This window comes from Bos taurus, chromosome 22 (genome assembly GCF_002263795.3).
Source record: "Bos taurus isolate L1 Dominette 01449 registration number 42190680 breed Hereford chromosome 22, ARS-UCD2.0, whole genome shotgun sequence".
Classification (NCBI taxonomy): domain Eukaryota; kingdom Metazoa; phylum Chordata; class Mammalia; order Artiodactyla; family Bovidae; genus Bos; species Bos taurus.
Window position 1 is genome coordinate 13235698 of NC_037349.1, and position 23668 is coordinate 13259365.

Consider the following 23668-nt stretch of genomic DNA (forward strand, 5'->3'; position numbering starts at 1 on the left):
AGTAACATAATTGGCATAGAAGGAAGGAAAAAGCAGAGAACAAAGGCCTTAGGCAAGAGTTTGGAAGGATCGGTATGTATATCCTTATTAGCAGACACAGTTCAGAGAGGGGATTTTTAATTTCTTCAGCCCCGGCTGTAGGAGAATGACTTGTATGACATCGGAATATTGGCTCAGGGGCTCATCCTGTTTCACTGAGAGAGTTAGGTGTGAGAAAAGACAGATGTTGTGGGCCAGCTGAAGTCGAGTGGAATGACAGGTTGGAAGGGGGCCCTTCACATGCAGCTTTTCTCAGGCTGTCCAGAGACCTGTCCTTCTGTTGTGCAATGTGTGCTGGAGGTGGGAAGGGCAGTGTGGAGGTGGAGGCAGTGAATATAAAACAAAAAATGAAAAAAATATATAAATTTTTCATTGTCTATGTTTTCATACCTTGCCTTATCTTGCTTTTGTGTGCAGCTGGTGGTTCTGAGGGGCCAGCTCCAGGTGGTCTGCCTATATAGGGGGCCCTGGAATGTTCCTCAAGACCCATATGAGGGGTCAAGATATCTGGCTATTAAATCCAATGTTGGCCCACCTGACCTCGTTTTATCTAAGTGTTCCATTCAGTTCAGTTCAGTTGCTCAGTCATGTCCAACTCTGCGACCCCATGGACTGCAGCACGCCAGGCCTCCCTGTCTATCACTAACTCCCAGAGTTCACCCAAACTCATGTCCATTGAGTCGGTGATGCCATCCAACCATCTCTTCCTCTGTCGTCCCCTTCTCCTCCTGCCTTCAATCTTTCCCAGCATCAGGGTCTTTTCAAATGAGTCATCTCTTCGCATCAGGTGGCCAAAGTACTGGAGTTTCAGCTTCAACATCAGTCCTTCCAATGAACACTCAGGACTGATCTCATACAGTGGAACTATTAAATTAGGCAGTGAGGGAAATATCCCCAGTCCCTTTATCATTGTTACTGGTTTGACCTGCTCTATCCGCTTGAGGAAGAGACATGACAATGTTGCCTTTGTTTTTCACCTACCCTGCCACTTTATTATCATTAAGTCTGATATCTGCCTCTTGAGGCTTTCCCCTCCCAACCCTGTCACAGTTGCTTAGAAGCCCTGAAGCCTCTCAGTCCCATCTGATCAATATCCCAGTGCCACTGCCACTGCCGCTTGCACCCACATGGTGTCACTGTTGAAGAAGGGCATGCAGAGTCCCAGGTTTCAGGGACACTGCTTTTCTGCCATGACCTGCTCAGGTCACATCAGAGCCCAGGTTGGGTCACACAACTCTCCAAAGCACAACAACTGGACCGGGCTGTGTTAAAACCATTTCCTTCTAACCCTCATCCATTCTCAGTCGTCAGCCTGGGTATCAGATGCCCTGTGGCCCACCCTGGTTTACCTCTTGGAAAACAAGAGTTGGGTAATTGGTTTCTTCCTTTCTAGAAAGCCCTGGCTCCTTATTCACATTGGTCATTCTCCTCTCCACCCAGATCTGCACACCACTTAACTAAGAGTTTGCTTTCAAGGGTCTTTTGTCTGAACAAAGTCTGCCATACCATACCAGGCACCTTCTTACTAATCAGTCACCCTGTTAAGACTTGCTTTTCTTCAACAAATATCATATATTAATGCATCTCTATGAAATCTAGAAAAACGGTACTGATGAACCTATTTGCAGGGCAGCAATGGAGATGCAGACCCAAAGAACAGATTTGTGAGCACAGAGTGGGAAGGAGAGGGTGGGACAAATGGAGAGAGCAGCATGGAAACATACACATTACCATAGGTAAAGTAGATAGCCAGCCGGAATTGGCTATATGACTCAGGGAACTCAACTGGGGCTCTGTGACAACCTAGAGGTGGGATGGGGTGGGAGGTGGGAAGGAGGTTCAAGAGGGATAGGACATATATATATATATATACCTATGGGTGATTCATGCTGATGTATGGCAGAAACCAATACAATACTGTAAAGCAATTATCCTTCAATTAGAAATACATTTTAAAAAGGACTTGTTTTTCTTGGAACTCAGGGAAAGTACAGGGGCTATGGGTACAGGTTTGAGAGTCAGACCCCAGCTTGATCCCAAGTCTGTGACCTTGGCTAATTATTTACCTCTGTGAGCCTCAGTTTTCCCATCTGTCAAGTGGGGATGATGATAACACCTGCCTTATAAATGCGACACTAAGGCCCTTTCTGCACTGCCTGACATATTATAAGGGTTCAGCAAATGTTTATTACTATCCCTATTCTTATTATTATAGTAAGAGTAATGATGATGATGATGATGATAAACACATCTAAGAAAGCTGATCATGTGATCTTTGCTTTTGCTTTTCCTAGAAGCTCACACAGTCCATGACCATGGGTTAATATGGAAGACTGTTTCTTTTCGGTTGACCCACTGAGTGTGTCTTCAGTTCTGCATCAGGCCATGTTTTTTTTTCTGACAGTGCATTAAACAGAGGGTGACTTGCTGCTTTTCACCCAAACATCACCCACTTCATTGAACTGAATGAAATTCATTCTCCTCTTACACCTTCCTCCATGGAACCACATTGAGTTGCACTGATCTAGGCAGATGAACTCTGAAAACTGGTTAAAGACCAATTTTTGCACTTTTGAAAATGCCAGTGAAAGATGGTGGGGTGGGGGTGGATTGTGTTAGTGAGAAGTAGCCCTGGGCCTCAAGGCTGCTGTCAGTACATCAGCAGGTACCCAAGGGGCTGCCATTTCTCCTGCAAATCTCAGAGCAAAGTCTCTGGCGGCACCCACTGTGGTGAAAACTAAATCCCATTTTTCTGGAGTTACAAATGAAAATGGACATTCTTCTTTCTTTCTGATCTTGGCCCAGGAACCCTAAGCGTTCTTCATGAAGGGTTGGAATAAAGAAGCTTTGGGGGTAGACAGTGTGGTATCCTCTTGAGTGGCTGCCTTCTTATGCTCGCGCTCCTATCAGTACCTGGCCTGGAGGGGCCGGTGGAGGGGTAGGGAGCAGGTTGGCAGCAGAGGGAAGGAAAGCAAGCACTGACACAGAGGCTCAGACCTCTGGAGTGCCTGATTTCCTTCCATTTCAACCTGTGCTTTAATCTCATGGGGAGCCTCTGCCTGGAACAGATTGTGAACAATGCCTCCCTTGTTTGCCATTATGTCAGGATCCCAAGCAACACGCGTCATCAGACTGAAGAGCCCAGTTGAAGAGGCTGTTCAAGTTCAAATACCAGTGTACACAGGGTGTTCTCAATCTTCATAGAACGGAGGAGCTGGAGTAACACTTTTTTGTTTGCTCCTATTTCAAATGAAGCAAGTGTTCATGGCAGAGTTTAGAATCAGGGGACTGGTTAAATGAATTACTGTATGTCTCACAGTCAATGTGATGACTGTCTTAAAAATCATGATGTCAGTATTTTTACTGATAGGGAGAGATGTTCTTGATATACTGTTTTAGTAAGAAAAGAGCATTGGAGAAGCTTCTGTGTAGTATAATCCTGTGTTGATTTTAAAAATTATGAAGCATAGGTGTATATGTAGTTGTATGCACAGAAGACCATTGGAAAAGATATATAACAAGGTGTTAAAACAGTAGTTGGGTTTGAGGAGTGTTACTCACTTTTCCTTCCTTTTTTTCTTGCTTTGTAATTTTATTTATTTTGCTTACTGGGTTTTCTATGTAGCTTGTACTTATTGAACAGCCAGTAAGCATCAGCCAGATGGTCTCCTATTTACTTCCGAAAGGAAGTTGTCTGAAAATGATGGAATCCAGAGAGGTTAGGTCTCTTACACAACATCGGAAAAGTAGGAATCCATCCGATTTGACCTGCCTCCAGAACCCAACGTCATCTTCCTCTCTGAGACAGGCTAGGCTAACTCAGTGGCAGAGGAATTGGGGAAAAGCTGCCACCCAGAAGTCTCTGATGCCCTGGGCTGACTCCAGCCCAACCAGATACTGACCTAGGTCAGCATAACTCGTTCCTGTGCCCCTTGGCTGCTACTGCATGCTGTGTTCTGGGCAGGTCTGGTCCAGGGCCTGGGCTGGGCCTCACCTTCAAGCAAAGCTTTCTGGTAACTGCCTCAAGCTGGGTGAGATGGCTGGCAATACCCTCCTGTCCATTCTTCCACACATGAGTCACCAAAGTGAGGTGATATATCAATAATCTTTCATATTTTGTTTTTCTCCTCTTTAAGTACTTCCTACCATGGTTTCCTATTGATTGCTTATTCCCAGGCAGATAGTCCTGGAAATTTGGACAAGAAACGGTAGCAAGGTGACTGACGATTCATTTTCCTCCTGAGACCCAGGTGGCTTCTGACCTCCCCCACCTCCACCCTGCAGAATCTGGATGAAGAGAAATCAGGAGATTGTCTTTGCATGCACAATCTTTGGGGTACTCATCTTTAACCTTGGCTGCATATCGGAATCACCACGGGAGCTTTAAGAACTGTTTGTGCCTGGGTCGACTGACAAAGATTCTGATTTAATGAGTCTCGGGTATAGCCTTGGCATTGCGAGCTTCAAAAGCTCCCTAAGTGATTCCACTGTGAACCAAGGCTGAGAACTGTGGCCTAGAACACCTGACCCACCTCCGCCCCACCCCTCCCTCCAGTCTACAGAAACAAAGTTGGTTTGGAGAAAATAGTTTTTTCTTCTTGGTCAGGTTCTATATAAAGGAAGCAGTGTGGGTTAAACTCTTGGGATGACTCAGGGTTCTCAGTGGTTCTCTGGGAAAAGGGGTCCTCAGAGAGGCTGAGCCTGTAATTAACTCTCCATCCCCCCTTTTATTCAGTATGGAATTGTACTTGATGCCGGGTCTTCCAGAACCACAATCTACGTGTATCAATGGCCAGCAGAGAAGGCGAATAATACTGGAGTGGTCAGTCAAAGCTTCAAATGCAACGTGAAAGGTAAGACCCAAGGGAAGAAGGGAGAGTCCTAATGTCCTTAGAGGCCTGCAGGGGTCCTGAAATACTGCCTGGAGGCGAGGAGTGAGCACTGGGCTGGGTGTCAGGGAAATATGAGGCCTCTTGTTAGCGCTGCTACTCTTCAGTACAGTGACCTTAGGCTAGCCCCTTCCCTTCTCTGGATTTCAGATTTCTCATCTGTAAAACGGGAAGTGGGGTGTCAAGAACTGTGACTGGTGTGATACGGATGCTGGTGAAAGACCCAAAACTCCTGTGAGAAACACAGGAGAGTTTATTGCTCACACAAACGCCCGAGGATCAGCGTTTTCTTGTCCTGGTTCTCTGAGCTCCAATTTGCACAGGGTGATGTGTAGAGAGTGCCAGATGGTACCTGCTTGCACTGTGGGTTGTATTACCAAAAAGGAACCCTGAGATTAGAGAACCTGAAAGATTTATAATGGGCACCTGCCCTGCTCTGGAGGGAAACACTATGTGTATCTTCTTAGCCTGTTCATTATGCAAATATCCCTGAACAGATAGTCCAGAACAACAGCAGTGAGTGCCTCTGCTCATAAGACATACAGAAACGTGAGAAACTCATGAAAGCAATGGCACCCCACTCCAGTACTCTTGCCTGGAAAATCCCATGGACGGAGGGCCTGGTGGGCTGTAGTCCATGGGGTCGCTAAGACTCGGACACGACTGAGCGACTTCACTTTCACTTTTCACTTCCATGCATTGGAGAAGGAAATGGCAACCCACTCCAGTGTTCTTGCCTGGAGAATCCCAGGGACGGGGGAGCCTGGTGGGCTGCCGTCTATGGGGTCGCACAGAGTCAGACATGACTGAAGCGACTTAGCAGCAGCAGCAGCAGGAAAATTATATTCCAGTTGTCTGTGTATGGTGGGAGGGGAGGGTAAAAAGAGAGAGAGAGATGGACCATCTGTAAACAAACAGGCTTGTGTGGCTCTGTTCCAGTAAAGCTTTCTTTATGGACCCTGAAATTCTGAATTTAAAATAATTCTCAAATGTCACAAAATATTATTTAAAAAAATGTTCAACACCATCTAAAAATAATGCACAAATATCTCAGTTCATAGACTGTATAAAAGAAGGTGGCAAACTGTATATGGCTAGGGAGCTGCCAACTCTGAAACAGAACGTTATCAGTGTCTTTAATGACCCTCCATGCGCTTCCTGCTTCCTCCACAATATATCCTGAATGTTATGTTGACTATTTACTTGTTCTTTTTTATAGTTTTGTCCTTATGCATTTAGTTTTTCCTGGTTTTGGAAAAGGAATCAAGCGTATATTTATACAATTGGAAGCAAACATTTATTCTGTAATTTGCTTTGTTCACTACCACTTGGTTTTTAAAATCCATCTCTGTTGCTATGAGTACCTGGTTCATTTTTCCCTGTTGAGGGATATTTGTATTTCCCTGGTTACTAATAAGGTTAAGTTTCTTTTTATATATTTATGACTATTTCTGTTTCTGTGAAATGCCTGTTCATGTCTTTTGCTCATTTTTCTACTGAATTGCTTGACATTTTCCTATTGAGTTGTGGAATCCTTTGTCTTTATTCCGAATATGAATGCTTTGCTATATTATTATTATATTGTTGCTAATCTCTCTCACAGTTTATGGTTTATCTTTTTAGTTTTTCATGATGCCCTTTGACAAATAAAAGTTCTCAATTTTTACGAAGGTACAGTTATCAGTCTTCTCCCTTTTCATTTGCTCTTTTGTATGTTTTATTTAAGAAATCCTTCCCTAACTTGAAGTCATAAAGATATTTTTCTATCAAAAGTTTGGGACTCCCCTGGCAGTCCAGTGGTTAAGGCTCCACGCTTCCACTGCAGGGGTCACGGGTTTAGGCCATGTGGCACAATCAAAACAAAAAAGTTTTATAAATTTGCCTTTTACAATTAAGTCTTTAGGCCACATAATCAAACCCAGTTAGTGAATGTATATGTATGTGCCACCCTCTTTAGAGCACTATGATATGTGACTTGCCCTGGATCTTCCCAACAAGTGTACAGGATAGGTTGTAACCTGTAGGGATACCCTCAGCCTAGAGGATGAGTTAGACTCTGGGCCAGTCACCCCAAGCAACTTCCTTCATTTCCCTCAATAAGCTGCTCAAATAGAATACTTTCTTGCAGATCGTGGTATAGAAAATGTTGGGAAGCAGAATTAGCCTTTCCCGTAGAGAGACCAGGAGTTGTCTCTGGATAACCAGGGTGCATTCTGATCATCTGCCCTTCCATGGAGGGCAGCCAGGAGCTTGCTGACCCCAGGACATAGGTGTCACTTAGGGTCTTAAGAAGCAGATGCGCAGACAGAGGCTGGGGTGCAAGGGAGTGATGAGTGATCCACATCCGTGGAAAGGAGGCAGAAAGAGGAGGATTGCACAGAAAGAGAAGTCAGATTGCAACTCAGGCGTTGCAGAGCTCCAGCCGATTAGAGGTGTCCTGCACTGGGTATAAATGGTCGGAAATGACTGGATGTGATTCCTCCTGTCACTGTCAGTTATTGGATGTTGCCAGCTTGGGAAGAAAGTATTGACCAAGGCAGTTTTCTGCAGCTAAAGAAAACCCCGAAGGAACTAACATCTGGACACTAAGCCTTTATTTGAAGGGGCATCTGTGTGGCACTTCTCTGGGCTCCTCACAATAGGGGACTTCCATGTCGTCTGAGCACTGCTTGCATCATTACCTGCAGCTCACCAGCAGCAGCAGCCTTTCTGAAACTTCAGCCAGAGATCCCATCTCTGTTCTCCTAATTTCTGAGCTATTTCTTCACTCTGAAGCATGCAACAGGATGCTTTTTTAGGAAAGACAGACCAGCCACTCCAAGCACAGATGATAATGTAGGACAGTGATTAAGACTTCACCCTCATCCCTACTGTGAAAGCTCTGGAAACTCATCTGAGCTCTCTGCATCTTGACTCCCTCACCTCTAAAATAAAAAGCATAGTAACAGTAATACCCACCCCACAGGAATGATTTGGATTAAATGACATAATATGTATAAAGCAGGTCCATGGGGTTTTTCAGGCAAGAATACTGGAGTGGGTTGCCATTTCTTCCTTCAGGGGATCTTCCCGAGAGCCTGGCGGGCTACAGTCCATGAGGTCACAAAGAGTCAGACACAACTCAGCAACTAAGCACCAGCACATATAAAGCAGGTAGCAAAGACCTGGCATACAGTAGGCACTCAATAATTGTTAGCTATTAATTATGTGGCACCACACTTTAGAATTCCCAGTGGATATTCTTGCTAAAAGGCTGTTCTAACATAGTTGTAAGATCTGCCTCTAGCCCCGGGAGGGCAGTTCAGCCAAGTCAGTTGTGATGGCCTCAAACTGCAGGAAGAGGTGGCACTTTCGTGGGGAGGGACCCAGGCAGTCTCTCAGGGGCAGGGGCCCTTGGCCCACCCTGGATGTGATTTAGGGGAGGGGCAGGGTCATGGAGCCCACACCACATCCATAAATGGATCTTCTCTCTTTGATCACAGTAGCCTCAGGGATCCATATATACTTGGAATGACCAGAAGACCACAAACTACAGCTCAAATAACAGAGCTGAAGTTTGGCAAGTGTCATCCACTGGAAGATAAGTGGCTTCGCCAAGCATAATTTGGGTTTCTAGTTTCTCGGTTGCAGATTTCCCCAGGACTTCCCTGCCTCGGCCAGTGTGAGGGAGTGGTGAATGTTTGCTTGCCTAGCAGTATTTCCTGAATGCCCAGGGCCTTAGAAATACCTTTCTCAGGGCATTCTTGGTGGGCGTCCGCCCTCCGGCGCTGCTGTTTCCTGTGAGCTCAGTGGGTGCTGCCTTAGCTCCTGGGCGCCATGCTGGGGTCTGTTGCTCTGGCTGCTTATGTTAAAGCCATTCTCTGAGGGTCACTGGTCCCTTGCCTGTCCCTCATCTCTTGTGTAGGATGCACTGCTCAGGCTTCCTGCGCCCTTCTTTCAGAGGTGACAGTCATGTTTTCCCTTTACACCAGCAGTTAAAAAATTTTCAACTCCACTGAGACTAGACTTAACCATCTCCATTGAAATACCTTAAAAAGTTGCTCTAGGGACCAGGTCACTATAGTGTTGAAAACAATCTTTTGCTCAGAACATATCTTTTGCTCCTGTCCCACCTCAAGTAAGTCTTATGCCAGCTGTCCAACCCTCTCTTCTCAGATTGGAATAGCAGTTTTAGCTCTTTCGTTGGAGTGTCCCAGTATTCCATGAGCCTGTGAACCCAATCTCCTTTTCCCTCTGGGAAGCTTAAGGGAACCTTATGAAAATAGGTCCCTGAGGGATATGCTCAAATACCCCACATTTCAACATTCTAGCAAGGCTCCTAACCAGTTCCTGTCCAGAGATCAGCTCTTGCAGAAATATATTTCGTTTGGTCCAGACTGAACTACACAATCCCCTTCCTCTAGTGTGGTGGGCTGATCTGAAAATCTCACTGATTGATTGATTCATATACTTAATAAGTATTTATTTGGGTACTTGCTATTTGCCAATAACTGTTCTTGACACTGGGAATTCTAAAATAACCAAAATGTACAAAGTCTCTACTGTTACAGAACTTACAGTCTAATGAAGGAGAGACAGCAAATAAATGGGTATCGATGTCAATCAGAAATGCTGTGAAGAGAAAGTAAGCCAGCTAGGTGGATAGAGAGTAATCATGCGATTTCATGGGACAGCAAAGAAGGTGACAGCTAAGCAGAGACCAAAGTGAGATGAGGGGTGAGCCATGCATATGTTTGAGGGAAGAACGTGCTAGCAGAGGGCATGGCAAGAGAAAAGACCACGGGTGGCAGCGGCTCAGCATTTTCTAGGAAAAGCAAAGGGGCCAGTGTGACTGGAGCAGAACGAGGAAGAGATTCAAGTGGGAAATGAGGCTGGAGCTGTCGCAGAGGCCAGCTCAGGGAGGACCTTGAGATGCAGTAAGGGCTTTGACTTCTACTCAAATGAGTTTTGTTCAAAGTATATTGGGAACCCATTAGGAGATTCTGACCAGGGAGCTAACATGAGATGACATCACTTTAACAGATCACTCTGTCAATGTAGAACATGTAGTCAAGAGACTAAGATTAGAGGCAGGGAAACCAGGGTTACTAGAGCAGTGCAAGTGGGAGGTGATGTTTGGGTGGTCTAGCCTAGACATGTGCTTCTCAACGTGGGGCAATTTTGCCCCCCAGGGAACATTTGTTGATATCTGGGGACATTATTTTTTAATTATTTTTATTTATTTAATGAATTTATTTGGCTGCACCAGGTCTTAGTTGTGCATATGGGAATCTTAGTTCCCTGACTAGGGATCGAACCCAGGCCCCCTGCGTTGGGAGCATGGAGTTTTAGCCACTGGACCACCAGGGAAGTCCCTGTGGGGACATTTTTAGTTTTCACAGCTGGGGTTTGTGGTGCTGCTGGCGTCTAGTGGTAGAGAACAAGGATGCTGCTAACCATTGCATGACTTGCAGAACAGTCCCCACAACAAAGAAAGATCCAGCCCAAAAAGTCAGTAGCGCGGAGGCTGAGAAACGCTGATTGACAATGGTTCTGGGGAAGGAGTGAGAAGTGCTGAGATTGGAGCCATATTTTGGAAGTAGAGCCAACATTTTACGATCATTTTAATGTACGGCATCCTGGCTGATGGTACCTGACCATCAGTTCTGACCTGAGTGACTGTGTGCATGACAGTACTGTCTCCTGAGAGGGGGCAACACTGGGGCTTGGGGCTGTGGCATGGATTAAGGAATCTGGTTTTGAATATATTAAGTTGGAGGTGCCAATAAAGCATCTAAGTCAGGGGACTTTTCAGCATACGTTCAGAAAAAGCAAACTTTTTCTGTAAAGAGCTAGAGGATAAATATTTTTCATTTGTTGGCCACGTGATCTCTGTTCCAACCATTTAACTCTCCTACTTTAGCATGAAAGCAGCCATAGACCATCTGGAGACAAATTAGTATGTATGTATTTCAAGAAGACTTGGTTTATGGACACTTGTATATGCCTAACAGGATATACCCTAAGGACAAAAAGAACTTCAAAAAAATTTAAACTGTTTTCAATAATCCTACAACTGGTGGTAGTGCTGGTACTGCCATTGAATATACTCATATTCATTTGCTTTATGAGTCTCATACTGAGACTCATAAAGCAAATGAGTTATTAAGTTGGAGGGTCTAGGGAACAGGATTTTTAGCATAGGAAAAGGAAGATAAAGATACAAGATTAGTGAATTCAAGAGAAAAATTGAAGTTTTGAATTAGAAATACCACTAAGAATTCATGACATCTTTTCTCTTGAAATAAAGTTTTCTCTAGGTCTGTCTTCTGAAAAGGCTTGAAATGAGCACCCTAACTTCTAAATTTTGGATACTAGATACCATTACTCAATAAAAGAAATCAGGATTTCTTGGAGAAAAGGCAGATTCCAGATCTGGGGCAGGAAGTATATAGGTCATTGATACATCTCATCATATCATAAAGCAAAGAAGTTCTTAAAGGTTTCTGGGATCATGTCAAAAGGACGCAGCTGCCAAACTGAAGAAAGCACCACTGGATAAAGATGGGCCATCAATAAGAATAATAACTGCAATATTACATATCAAACATATCTGTAGATTCATAAGCCCTTAAAGATATTAAACAAACAAGTAAAATCCCTCATTGGTTAAGTTAAGAAGATACTGGAGGTGCAATATACTATATATATATATATATATATATATATATGGCATATATATAAATTTTTAAAATTTATTTGGTCACGTGGCATGTGGGATATTAGCTCCCCAACCAGGGATTGAACCTCTGCCACCTACGTTGGAAGTGTGGAGTCAACCACTGGACTGCCAGGGAAGTCTACAATCAATATTTTTTATGCTGGTAAATAAAGGGAAAGAATCAAGCACATATCTATCCAGCCTTCCCTGTACAAACTGTATTATAGGGTAACCAAGCAGTTAATGATGGGGAAGTTTTCTTCTCTTAAAAGCATTTTAGATAAAAAGTGAAACAAGAATGATGGAAATAAAATATCACCATTTCACAAACCCTAATAGGCTAATGGATCTAAGCAATGATCATTGATGCCTATTAACAGCACAGAGAGAAACAACCAGATGCTTGTGCCTCTTATTGGAAATGCACATCCCTACAAATTACTCTTTCTGAAAAAGTTCAGACCTGAATCTGATTAAGCCTCTGTGTTCAGTTACCAATTTATAGAAAACACTGAAACCAAATAACATATTAAATGAACCATGGAGATGCGGTTAGCAAATTCTAGACTTTAGGAAACTATAGGACAAATGAAATTGCAAGGGAAAAAGTGTTTAATTACAAAGAAAAATTAGAAAGAGAGGGCAGAATCTATATATTAAAGGAGACTTAAATGACATGGCAACCAATTATAATGGATGGAATTTATTGGGGCCCTAATTCAAACAAATTAGAGAGAGGTAGAGGGAGAGAAAAAATGTGAATATGGAGGAAATGTGAATCTTAATTAGATATTTAATTATATTAAGTGATTATTTTTTAAACTTTTAGATAGACTAATGAGACTATGGTTATGTTTCTTTAAAAGACGTCTTATCTTTTAATGATATATACTGAAATATTTATAGAATGAAATGATACCATGTCTGCAGTTTGCTTCATGAGGAGAGACTGGGAGAGTGCAGATGGGGCAAGATTGATCACTGTTAAAACTGGAAGATGGGTGCATGGGTTTGTTGTACTCTTCTCTCTACTTTTATTTATATTTGAAATTTCCGTAATGAGAACCTTTTTTCAAAGCAGGTCTCAGCTCATTTTTTTTCACCTTTGTAATTCTTTCCTTCTACATTTTGGGAATTGACTCATCTATGTGGCCACGTGGAACTTAGCACATACACTGTTTTCAATCCCCTACAAAAACCCATTAATTTCCAGAGCTGATTTGCATTATTTAAAAGTTGTATGGCTCTTGTTGGTTCCTGGGAATGCTAAGAAGTGATGAATGCTTGCTCTTCAGGCTCTGGGATCTCCAACTATGCGGAAAACCCCCAAGATGCCCCCAAAGCCTTTGAGGATTGCATGCAAAAAGTCAAGGGGCACATTCCAGTCAGTCTCCATGGATCCACCTGCGTTTACCTGGGGGCCACAGCTGGGATGCGATTACTGAGGTGAGAGCTCGAATGGCACAGAGGAGCCCGTTGGACCAACACAGCCAGGAATGTGTTGAACCTTTCCAAGAATATAACTGTATTTCTGGGAAATAATCCCATATTCTGCCATAAATTTAGGCTTTAAAAGTTGGGAAACTTTTAGTCTTAATACTCAGAAAGAAACAATTCTATATTTGATTCCCTTCCCCATGGTGATTTTATTGAGAACTCTGAAAAAAAAGGAAAGTAACATGAAATCTAGTCATGGGATGTACCTCTAGTTTTCTTGAAAAGTAGAAACTGTTTTTGACCATCAGGGATTTCCCTGGTGGCTCAGTGGTAAAGAATCGGCCTGCCAGTGGGGAGACTCAGGTTTGATCCCTGATCTGGGGAGGTCCCCTGGAGAAGGGCATAGTAACCCCCTCCAGTGTTCTTGCCTGGGAAATTCCACAGACAGAGGAGCATGGCAGGCTACAGTCCATTGGGTCATAAAAGAGTAGAACACAACTGAGCGACTAAATAACAATTTTAATACCTGTGCACAACCAGTTCCACTAAATGTAAGCCACTATACTACTAAGCTATTTAGCTTCTATCCACATACAAAATGTCACCAAAATATCTGCTTTCAAATAATGGGAATTCTGCTCCTCGCCCCAAGGCCTTTGGAGTTACTATAAAAAATAAACATTTCATTCAATTAAGCAGTTCCTTCTAAATTTTCAGCCATGACTTTTAGCCCCATTGTATTGTTTTTGAATGTCCTTTCTCATTTTTTTTCTCCATGATAATATTTCCTTGACCTTGAAATAAAAGAAAAACAGTTTTTTAAAAACCCATCAAACTTAAAACTACCGAAATTAAAGGGCAGATGCTGCCCTAAACTTTGAAAATAAGGCTTTCTCCCCAAATGATGACACTCATTTGGTTGCAAAGTCACTTTGTCTATGATCCTAGGAATGTAAAATTACATGTATTTTCTTCACCACATGCAGAAACTTCAAGGGAACAAACAGAGTCGCTTTCAGATGATAAATCAAAAAGATCATGAAGCACTTTCAGTTGGATTGAGCCTTTTCCCTGTAGTTTTTCTCTCGTTTTTTTCTATTCCTATGTCCTGGTTGATCAAGTAGAATGTGGAAGGAAGTCAGGTTTCTTTCCTTACTCTTGGATTCTGCAGTGTGTTTTCAAGATTGCTGTGTTTCCCTGAAATAGAAATGATATAGAAATCCCTTCCTTCTGTCTTTTCTTTCTAATGGAAGCAAAGAACTCAACTTTGTCAACTTTGTCTTGGTTGCTTTCTTCTCCCAGTCCTCTCAGTGAGAAATCATTCAAGGCTCTGTGATTTATAGCCATGAAAAAAGAAACATGAAATAGAAAGTCTTCCCCTTAGCCAGAAGGTGAATGTTACATTTGAATAGATATTGACACTTCTTTGTGAACTCTTTCACAACTTCCTGATGGTGATCCATTTCTTCTGAGGAACTAGTTGATATTTTAATTGCAAGAAAAGTCAAATATAGAAAAAACAATCATTTGAGTCTCTGGGATGAGAACTAATTAAACTAAGAAAATTATTCATTATTTTCCAAGCAGTGATAAATTGCTACTGAACTGGAATGGACTTCAGCTTGTAGCATTGCTCTTTCTTCTTCTTTAGCCGAGAGTGAGCCAGTGCCCCCCGAATTTCTTTAACCCTGATGAAAGGGAAAAGAGTATCCCAAGCGAGCCTTCTTCCATAAAATGGCACAGATAAATGATACAAATACACGATGTCACGGGTGATATGAATGCTACGTCACCACTCCTCCATGGGTCAGCACACTAAAGGATTTCAATTCCGTGGCAGCCATGATGGCCATCATATCCCCTCATGCCAAAGCCCTCCCAAAAAGCAAAGCGGGGACAGCGAAAAACCCCTCTTCCTTTCCACCTCCCTCCTAAGCTCCCCATCCTTCTGGCCTGATGAGGGTTTCTTTGTATAGTGCCCCAAGTGAATACTTACGCTACTCCTATGCCTTCACTAATCTCCTTTCTTCTGCTGATCTGAGACAGAGCAACAGTGATTGAGTAGGAGGCTCTTTAGCTGGTTGCTAGACAGCAGAATAGAAACAGGTAAGGGAGGAGAGGACAAGTGATATTTTTACTGGTAGCTATTTCCCTGCTTGGCAGTTTGACAGGTAACAAGTGCAGCCTGCCTTCATGGTCGCCTGGGAAGCTTCAATTTGCAGAGGGGGTTCCTGTATCTTACCTACATCTGGAAAACGGTCCCTGCCTGAGGGAGTGGGGAGGTTATTTTAAGATTGTTGTCTGGGCACTCAGCCTTTTGTGTTCTGTGCCTTGCATAGGTTGCAAAACGAAACAGCAGCTAATGAAGTCCTTGAGAGCATTGAAAACTACTTCAAGTCTCAGCCCTTTGATTTTAGGGATGCTCAAATCATTTCTGGGCAAGAGGAAGGGATATATGGATGGATTACAGCCAACTATTTAATGGGAAATTTCCTGGAGGTGTGTGAAAACAAATGCATGGTTTTTAATCTTGCTGTTTATTCTGTCCCCTGGGGTTGGTAGCTTAAGCAGAGGTGCATGCTGACAGGGCCATCTGTCCTGCGTCATTTCTTTAGGGAAACAGCAGTGATACAATAGCCAAGAAAAGACATGTATAGCTGGGACAAAGCCTTGGATACTAAGTAAGACAAATGCATGGGGGAGGGGAATATCATTTTACCAACCAACAAGAAATTTGAGGAGGGAGGGAGGATCTAAATCTTGCAGTAGGCCATGAGTCTTTTGAAATACAACTAGAGAATGACACTTCCAAGAAGCCCTGTAGCCGTCAGGAATTTACAAAGCCCTCACGCGGCCTTCTTCCTACTCACTCTGTGTCCTCAGGTCTCACACTCCGGTCTCCACACTCCCTGCTCCTTTGGTGCAGAGGAAAGCTGACTCAGAAAGATAATCACCGTGTCACAGAGGGTATAAACTGAGGGTACCTACCATGTCCAGCCTAAGACCTGTTTTCTTCTCCCTTGAATATATTTTTAGTTAATTAATTTAGTTAATATTTTGGAAATTCCCGTAGATATCCATGATTCTAGCCTCTTCTGGACTCCCTCACTCCCCAAAAGTTGGAAGAGCTGGTCACAGCAGACTCACATTCCTGCATGCCAACAACCAACTGGAACAGAGTCTATATCTCATGCATTCCCCAGATGGCCACAGTCCTCACCATTCCCGGTTGTGTACACCTAATCTACTCACTCATTTATGTTGCCTGTCCAGTCCCTGAAAGCATTTGAGTTCACCACCCATGAAACAAAGGAGAGATTTGGCCCTGAATGCACCCCGTGTCATACTTCTTAGCAATAGGAGATGGATCCTGGGTGATGAACCCTGGCCAATCAGAGATGGCACCTTTGGTCTTTTTTCTTGTTTCTTTTTCCAACTGTGTAGAAGAGCCTGTGGCATATGTGGGTGCATCCGAGTGGAAAGGAGACCACAGGGGCCCTGGATTTGGGTGGTGCCTCCACCCAAATATCCTTCGCAGCAGAAGAGAAGGTGGGGCTGAACACCAGTGACATCATGAAGGTGACCCTGTATGGCTACGAATACACGCTGTACACACACAGCTTCCAGTGCTATGGCCGGAACGAGGCTGAGAAGAGGTTTCTGGCAACCCTCCTTCAGGTACCTGAGCCACGGGGCGACAGGTGTTCCCTCGGGGGTCTTGGCTGAGGGGAAGATGCCTTGCCTTCTGGGGTCTGTCCTTTCCATTCCAATTAGAAGGTGGATGGAAACAGCAGCATTTTCCTGTTAACTTGTAGGGGTCCAAGCATTCTCTTTCTCTCTCTCTTTCTCTCTCTCTCTCTGATACGTTGACCATTTCCAGTGTATTTGAGTCAGAAGTCCGGGGCAATTCCAGAGCCCCAGAGGTTTTATAAATGATTCAGGACTTGGGATCCCTTTACGGACACAAACTGCTTTAAACTAGTAGCTAAAGAAGCTGGAGATTGCAGAGACTCCCCCGAGTGCAGACAAAATAATAAACCTGGTCACAGGAGAAATGCTTGCTGACAACAGAGAGGGTAGAGGACCTCCCCAGGCTCAGGCTTCTTTTAGATGAGCCTGTATTAGGCGGATTTTAATGTGCTTTATATGGTGGGATCTTAGAGCAACCAAACTCCATCACATTGATCAGTAATTTATACGGTATGGCTACTTCAGACATCAGTTAGGCTGTCACTAATATAAAGTTGACACGAGTACTGTTTGTGGCAGCGAGAGCACTAGCACCATGGATGTGACCCTGGGCCCCAAACTCCAGTGCTCAGGGGACATCCACCTCGACCATGGCTGAAAAGGGACGATGAAGATGAAAGGAGAATGAAGGGAAGGAATCTTGATCTCCTGGAAGGGCATGAGGCCAACTGGAGGCCACAGATCCTGACTTCTGAGGGGACCTGGGGCAGGGCACAGGGGCTGAGTCAGCCTCTGAATGTAGTGGACACAGCATCAGTAGGTTAACCCCCACCACTGCAGCTTACTCTTGTCATGAGGAAGGAAGCAGTATTTCCCAGCCACTAGCTGTAGAAAAATTGGATTGGTTTACAAAGAGTCATCAGTAGAACTCACATCTTCAGATCCCTGCATTTACTGAGTATTCATGCAGCGTGGATTGTGAGAATTCACCCTCCAGGTCTGGCCCTCTTCCCAAAACTTCTCTTTCAGCCTCACAGGAAAGGCTGGAGCCCCAGCACACATGTATGCCACATGTATTTTGGGGAGGGGCTGGGCACTCCTGGGGAAGACAGAGCAGGGGCCCTGCAGGCAGCCCTGAGCTACTTCTCCATGGCTCAGGAGACTTGGTGCCCAGGCCAGACTCCTAAATACACACCCCCACTCGGCCAAACCAAACCCCGCAGGGAGCTTAGTCAACCCTCTCTAACTGGGCTCCTCTTTTCTCTCTCCTTTTATTTCTAGCAATACTTAAGGCCCCTTCCTCTAGCTCTGGCCCTAGAAGGGGTGCAGGGTGAGTCAGGGAGGGCAGGGCTCCTCTGGACTTCAGATGGGAGAAGGGAGGCAGGGGAAATCACCCTTTTCCCAGGGTGAATCTAGGTTTGAGAAGCTAATCTCTTAAATTTGGCTGGCCATGAGGGTGTGTGTATGTATATTTGTGCACACTCCTACGAGATTTATTAAAGAATGACTGTCTATGTACCTAACAGTCTACAGTAGAGAAGTGAATACTCCACCTGGGTGAGGTCTCATTTGAACTTGAGAATGCAGGTCTCAAGGTGTGAGCCCAGGTCTGGGGGCAGAGGTGGGACACCCCTGCTTCTCACTGTATATAGTCAACTCACAGGGACAGGGGGCATCATCAACTTGCCTGGTAACATGTGGATGCCTGAGAGAGTGGCTTTGCCCTCTAAGCCTTCTGACTCATGTGTGGGGCAGGATCCAGGTGTGATGAGGATCACCCACAAATGCATGTCCCGACCTGCCTAGCCAATTTTTCATGTTCCAAAGACGTGTTGCCAAACCTCAGCTTAAAGGTTCCCAAAGCCTATTGCATCATGAACGCTGCCTGAGTAATTGCTTCCAGTCCAGGTCTCAGTTCCTGGACTGAAATATAAAGGGCTACAGAGTGTGGTGAGAGTGACACCTAGATACATGAAAAGTCAAAGTGTCAATCAGTTGTGGCCAACTCTTTGCAACCCCATGGACTGTAGCCTGCAAGACTCCTCTGTCCATGGAATCCTCCTGGCAAGAATATTGGAATGGGTTGCCATTTCCTACTCCAGGGGGTCTTTCTGATCCAGGAATCGAACTCAGGTCTCATGCATTGCAGGCAAATTCTTTACCATCTGAGCTACCAATATATACTTTGCAAATTATTTTCTTAATTAAGGGGTCTCCAGTGACCCCAAGGCTCAAGTCTCACTCTGATAGCATGTTAGACATTAGGGACATGCATTCACTTTCTCTTCCTTGTTAAGTAAGATTTTTTTCTTCTGGTTTTAAAGTAACCCATATTCGGTGGGGGGGTGGGGGGCGGGGCGGAGAGAAAATACAGACATAAAGAATATAAATAATAAACAACAAAACTTGGAATTACCATCATCAACATATTATTGCATTTTATTCCAGTTCTTTTTAATGCAAGAATATGTGTATTTACAAATTTGGCTTCATATGGTATATATATGGGCTTGCCAAGTGGTGCTAGTGGTAAAGAACCCGCCTGCCAATGCAAGAGACGTAAGAGACACAGGTTTGATCTCTGGGTTGGGAAGATCCTCTAGAGGAGGAAATGACAACCCACTCCAGTATTCTTGCCTGGAAAATCCCATGGATGGAGGAGCCAGGCCAGCTACAGTCCATGGGGGTTGCAAAGGGTCGAACATGACTGAGCAACTGAGCACAAGCACAGGCAGTATTCCAAACACATTATTTAAAAAGAAAAACTATGTTGGTCGTGTAGTTACAAAGGAAGTACATGACCCTTTCATGATAATGCCCTGCAAAGACTAAATTCAGGGAAGATTTATTAAATGTTGAGGGACTAAGTAACTTGGCACATTGGCAAGTTACATTTCAGGAATGCTCTAACAAATAATTCATGATCCAAAAAGAGAACTGAATTAATCTTTACTAAGCTTCTTCTTGGAAAAGGCAATGGCACCCCACTCCAGTACTCTTGCCTGGAAAATCCCATGGACGGAGGAGCCTGGTAGGCTGCAGACCATGGGGTCGTGAAGAGTCGGACACGACTGAGCGACTTCACTTTCACTTTTCCCTTTCATGCATTGGAGAAGGAAATGGCAACCCACTCCAGTGTTCTTGCCTGGAGAATCCCAGGGACGGGGGAGCCTGGTGGGCCACTGTCTATGGGGTCACACAGAGTCAGACACGACTGAAGCGACTTAGCAGCAGCAGCAGCAAGCTTCTTCTAGCCAAAAATAATTTACATTATTTTGCTTCTTCTCCAAGCCAGGCCAGAAATGACTTATTTTAATTATTAAAAAAGTATAAGTCAGATTTGGAGGGGGAAACTAAATGATTAGTTGTTGGTTTTATTTTTTTTTCTTTCAATGATTATTTCAGCCATAGGGTGACCATGACGTGATATGTTACAAATGAGACATAACAACTTTTGAACACCATAGACTTTTTCACACCACTGAAGCAGAAGGGGCCCATTTGCTGCCTCCACCGTCATATTAAGATCTTTCTGTAGGACACTCATATCAGATGAGTGTTGGACTTTTGTAGGATTCTGCATAGAATCCTACGACTGCCTTTCATTAAATGATTACATTATTTTGATGTGTACCTCAGGTTCCTCAGCAGTAAAATAAGAGAGCTGAGCTAAGTGTTTTCTGAGCCAAGATTATACTGTAGAGGATTAAAATACATTTTAGTAGCTTTGAAATTACACAGAGTTCAAATCCAATTCCTTGGAAAAGAGAGCCCATAAATTGAACCAAACACATTTTGGAATTTAGCATTAAATAAAGGGAACATTTTTCGCTATAGATAGAAGACTAGATAATCATCTGGAGAAAGTAAAATCAAATCCCTACCACAATCTTAACACCAAATAAATTACAAACAGATGGAAGATTTCTATGTAACAGGGTATTTATTACATCATTGTTTTATAATGGCACGTGATTGGAAACCAGCTAAATTTTCCTCTAGATGGGATTCCCTAAATAAAGTACAGTTTATTTGTACAGTGGAGTTCTAGGTAGCTAGCATGAAAGAAGCTAGTGTAAAAAGAAGAGGTCACTCGTACATGGACAATGAAAGGAAAATATCAAAGATATATTCTTAAGTAAGAAATGCAAGGGACAGAACAGTGTGTATAGAGCACTGCCATTTATGATTTAAAATTTAAAGAAAGAAAACGAGGGGAAAAGAAAATGTAATCACACATGCATAGAAGAAGTATACACAGAACCTCTGTCAGAATGCACTATAACTGGCAACAGTGGTTACTTCCAGGGAGGGAAGCTGGGTGGATAAAGTGGGTGGGAATGAGCCTTAATTTTCACAATACGTTTATTTGTACCTTTTTAATTGTTATTTTTAGATGGATAGATAACATGCTCTTCAAAATGGTCGATTAACCTAAACATATCTTGCTTTCTCATCCAAATGTAGTTCATAAACCCTGCTTCATGCAGCTGTGCTAAGTGCTGGAGCACAGCCTGGTATTGTGCCTGGTGCAGGGTGATAATCCCCCCTCCCCAAGTAGAGTTATTTAGGCAACCTGGGACTCCCCTTCCACCGCACGTATAATGGCCTTTTTTCCATTTCTCTCTTGGCACTGGAGGGGAACAACAGTGAGGACTTGCAAAAGGAAAGTACTTGGACCTCCACAAGAGTGATTTCTAACATCTTACTCTTTACCTACAGGATTATACCACTGAAACCACGCTCACCAACCCTTGTTACCCTCAGAATTACATCACCACCTTCACTGAGGCACAGGTGTTTGGCAGCCTGTGTACAGAGGACCTGAGACCTGAAAGATATAATCCCAACAACACCATCACTTTTGAAGGAACCGGGGACCCATCACTGTGTAGGGAAAAGGTGGCTTCCCTATTCAACTTCAGCGCTTGCCATGATCACGAAGCTTGTTCCTTTGATGGGGTGTATCAGCCAAGAGTTAAAGGGTCATTTGTGGTAAGAGCAAAACAACAGAGATTCCTTTTCCCCCTACTGATTATTTCTCACCTTCCTGTCTTTCCTCTGCTGAGGTGTTTCCCGCTTTCTTATTCCCTGCCCTGAAACCTTCATTATATCGCATTCTGAGAAATGATTTCCTTCTGTACAACTTCCTTACAGGCTTTTGCAGGATTCTACTATACAGCCAATGCTTTCAACCTTTCAGGTAGCTTTTCTCTGCACGCCTTCAACTTGAGCACCTGGAATTTCTGCTCAAAGAATTGGAATCAGGTCAGTATTTAAAGAAAAAGGACCCATATTGGTACAAAACAGTATAGCAGAGCAGATTTCATTTGTGCCTCTGTGTGTGTGTACGTGTGTGTATGTATGTTCTGAATCTGACTTTTATGCTGTTCTCCTTCACCACATCTGTAAGATTAATAAGGAACCCCAGCTCACAGCTGTGTTGTGATTAGATTACAGCAGTAATTAGATTAAATGTTCTGTACATGGGCACAATGTTTGTAACAGTGTCTGGCATGTAACAAGCACTCTATAAACTTACGATTGCTGTTCCATGATATTGTATGCGTGCTAAGTCGCTTCAGTCCAACTCTTTGTGACCCTATGAACTGTCCAGGCTCCTCTAGCCATGGGATTCTCCAGGCAAGAATACTGGAGTGGGTTGCCATTTCCTTCTCCAGGGGATCTTCCCAACCCAGGGATCAAACCTGCATCTGTTATGTCTCCTGCATTGGCAGGCGCATTCTTTACCACTCGGTTATGTTGTAAAGGGATTTTTTTTTTAATATAGGAGATGTGGTGTATATATACAATGGAATATCACTCAGCCATTAAGAAGAATGAAATTGTGCCATTTTTAGCAACATGAGTGGACCTGGAGGGTATTATGCTTAGTGAAATAAGTCAGATGGAGGAAGACAGATACTGTACTTTATCACGTATATGTGGAATCTAAAAAATGAAACAAATAAACAGATTTTTTGTCATTGTATTATTTTATAGTAATTTTAATGATTAAATTCTCTGATAAGATTCTTTAAAATATAACTGTGACCTAAGCTGTTCTGAAATGCGCATTTTAAAACCTGCCTCCTCCCTGTTTTGAACTTGCCTTCAGCTCCCACTGCTGCTGCCTCAGTTTGATGAGCAGTATGCACGCTCCTACTGCTTCTCGGCCCACTATATCTACCATTTGCTTGTAAGTGGATACAAATTCACCGAGGAGAGCTGGCCCCAAATACATTTTAAAAAGGAAGTAAGTCAAAGCACAAATTGTTTTCCTCTTCTTCCTCCCAAAAATAGATGTTTGGTTGTACGTGTGTGAAAGAAATGTAGGAGATAAGTGGGAATTGGGGATTTAAACTTGCTGAATGGGAGCCAATGAGGCTTGATCCCTGGTGAGCTTATGAGAAGAGATAATGGAGAATTTAGAGGAAGTGGTCTTCCTTCTATGTGAAACCTTCTATGTGAGCTGAGGAAGCCAAGAACTGTGGACTCTGAGCTCTGTGGGGGTAGCTTTCACATAGAAGAAACCTTCTATGTGAGCTGAGGAAGTCAAGAACTGTGGACTCTGAGCTCTGTGGGGACAGGACTTGCTTGATCATCCTCACATTCCTAGCACTCACACACGGCTGAGAACATAGAAGGCTCTTGGTAAATATTGTTGCGTGAATCCATAAATATGTTAAGGAACTGAAACTTTTTATCCTGACAAGAAGCTTCAAATACAATTTTGTTAAGAGGATAGTAACTAACTGATCTCCACTTTACACAGATGTCAGAGGGAGATCTATTCTTTAGAGCACAGGGATTAAGTTAGCAGCCGTTAAGTAAGGATTTGATCTTGGAATGAGTCTGAGGTCACTGTATTCACTTTCAAGTGTCCAGAATGGTCTGACTCTGGAATGACAGC

General features: G+C 43.5%; 1 protein-coding gene across 2 annotated transcripts in view; it reads left to right on the plus strand.

Moving 5' to 3' along the window:
• The window catches only part of ENTPD3 (ectonucleoside triphosphate diphosphohydrolase 3), a 34463-nt gene that overhangs the window by 8252 nt on the left and 2543 nt on the right, over positions 1 to 23668 (plus strand). The window contains exons 4-10 of one of the 2 annotated variants that reach the window (XM_005222394.5): positions 4775 to 4892; positions 12924 to 13074; positions 15405 to 15564; positions 16510 to 16743; positions 21478 to 21750; positions 21913 to 22023; positions 22874 to 23011. In XM_005222394.5, coding sequence (XP_005222451.2) covers positions 4775 to 4892; positions 12924 to 13074; positions 15405 to 15564; positions 16510 to 16743; positions 21478 to 21750; positions 21913 to 22023; positions 22874 to 23011 — 1185 coding nt within the window. Of the gene's footprint in view, positions 1 to 4774; positions 4893 to 12923; positions 13075 to 15404; positions 15565 to 16509; positions 16744 to 21477; positions 21751 to 21912; positions 22024 to 22546; positions 22750 to 22873; positions 23012 to 23668 lie in introns of those variants that run through there. The other variant, NM_001017935.1, reaches the window with a different exon arrangement.